At 54.4% G+C, this 1269-nt stretch overlaps 1 protein-coding gene across 1 annotated transcript in view; it reads left to right on the top strand.

The window, feature by feature from the left end:
• Window positions 1–1269, top strand: part of MPZ (myelin protein zero) — a 34967-nt gene extending 33698 nt beyond the window's left edge. Inside the window, 1 exon segment of the mRNA XM_015424732.1 lies at window positions 454–1269. Coding sequence (XP_015280218.1) covers window positions 454–747 — 294 coding nt within the window. The 3' untranslated portion in view covers window positions 748–1269.

Below are 1269 nucleotides of genomic sequence, written 5' to 3'. Positions count from 1 at the left end.
CCCCACCCTCTCCAGGCTCCACCCCCCCCAAATCCCCACGTATTTCACAACCCAGAGCTGGTAGCCCTAGCCTGCGTACAGATCCACTTCTCTGCGATGTCCGCTCAGTCATCCATTTCCTGTTTGTTGTGTCCGCTGACCGCCACCAGAGGCCAGCGAATACTCCAGAGCTTGACTCTGGAGGAACAATGGGGACAAGGCTCCTGGTCTCTCCACGGGGGGGACCAATGGGAAGTTGGCGGTAGATTCAAACCCACCAACGGGAACAAGGGGGTGTCCCCATATGTGTATATAGTTGGCCCATGGGCCGTTTCCCTTTATCTTTGTTGTGTAGCCGTAAGCGTGCAGGATGATATGCAAACCGCAGCGGCCTTGCCATGCAGTTAACCCACTACACAATACTGTTGTTCACCCTTAAACTTCTTCCGGGTTCTTCTTTGCTCTCCCTGCCAGACTCCAGTCCTCTACGCCATGCTGGACCACAGCCGCCTCACCAAGTCCGCCAGCGAGAAGAAGTCCAAGGGAGGCCTGGGCGACTCCCGCAAGGATAGGAAATAGCGGTTAGCAGGCAGGGAAGGTACCCAGAAGAAGGCGGGCGAGAAGAAGAAGGTCGTCATGACCATCGAGGTGGAACTGAAGAAGGACCAGCTCGAGGCGGAAGGCCTCAAGCCCGCCGTCAAATCCCCAAGCAAGAGCAGCCTCAAAAACGCCCTCATGAACATCATCAAAAGCGATTCGGAAAAGTGATTTAGAACACCGGGAACATCCTAGCCCTTCATTTCCTGAGAAGAGGGGCCTGGGATCCTCCCCCCCCTCACGTTGCTTCGGTTCTCTGCCTGGCCTATCCAGTCAGGAGCTGAAGGGATTTTTGGTATGTTCCTGCCCGTGTCAGCTTGGTCTCCATCCCTCTCTCTTTCCTAACCTTGACAGAGAAACATCCACTGTATTATATGTAATGCAAAGCACAGGGCACCTACACACTTAACTCTATTAATAATCCCTGCACTTTGTGTATTCACAGAAGGAGGAGGCAAATTGAGGCTGGACCATCACTGGCAAGGAACCAACCTGTCGCCTCCCCATATTAGGAGCCTCTTTGTCTGCCTGACAAGTCAGGGGACAGCCAGGCCAGTCTTGGGGCACCCTTTCATCCAAGCTTTGCTAAGGTCAACATTTGAGGCCTTGCGTCACTGCCGCCCACAGCCTCTGAGGTGGACTACCGATGAACCCTGTGTGGTCCCAGTACCACCAAGGCCCTCATGTGGAAAA

Source organism: Gekko japonicus, unplaced genomic scaffold (assembly GCF_001447785.1).
Source record: "Gekko japonicus isolate JY-2015 unplaced genomic scaffold, Gekko_japonicus_V1.1 scaffold755, whole genome shotgun sequence".
In the NCBI taxonomy this organism is placed as follows: domain Eukaryota; kingdom Metazoa; phylum Chordata; class Lepidosauria; order Squamata; family Gekkonidae; genus Gekko; species Gekko japonicus.
The sequence above is the reverse complement of the archived record's forward strand: the minus strand, read 5'-3'. Positions and strand labels throughout refer to the sequence as shown.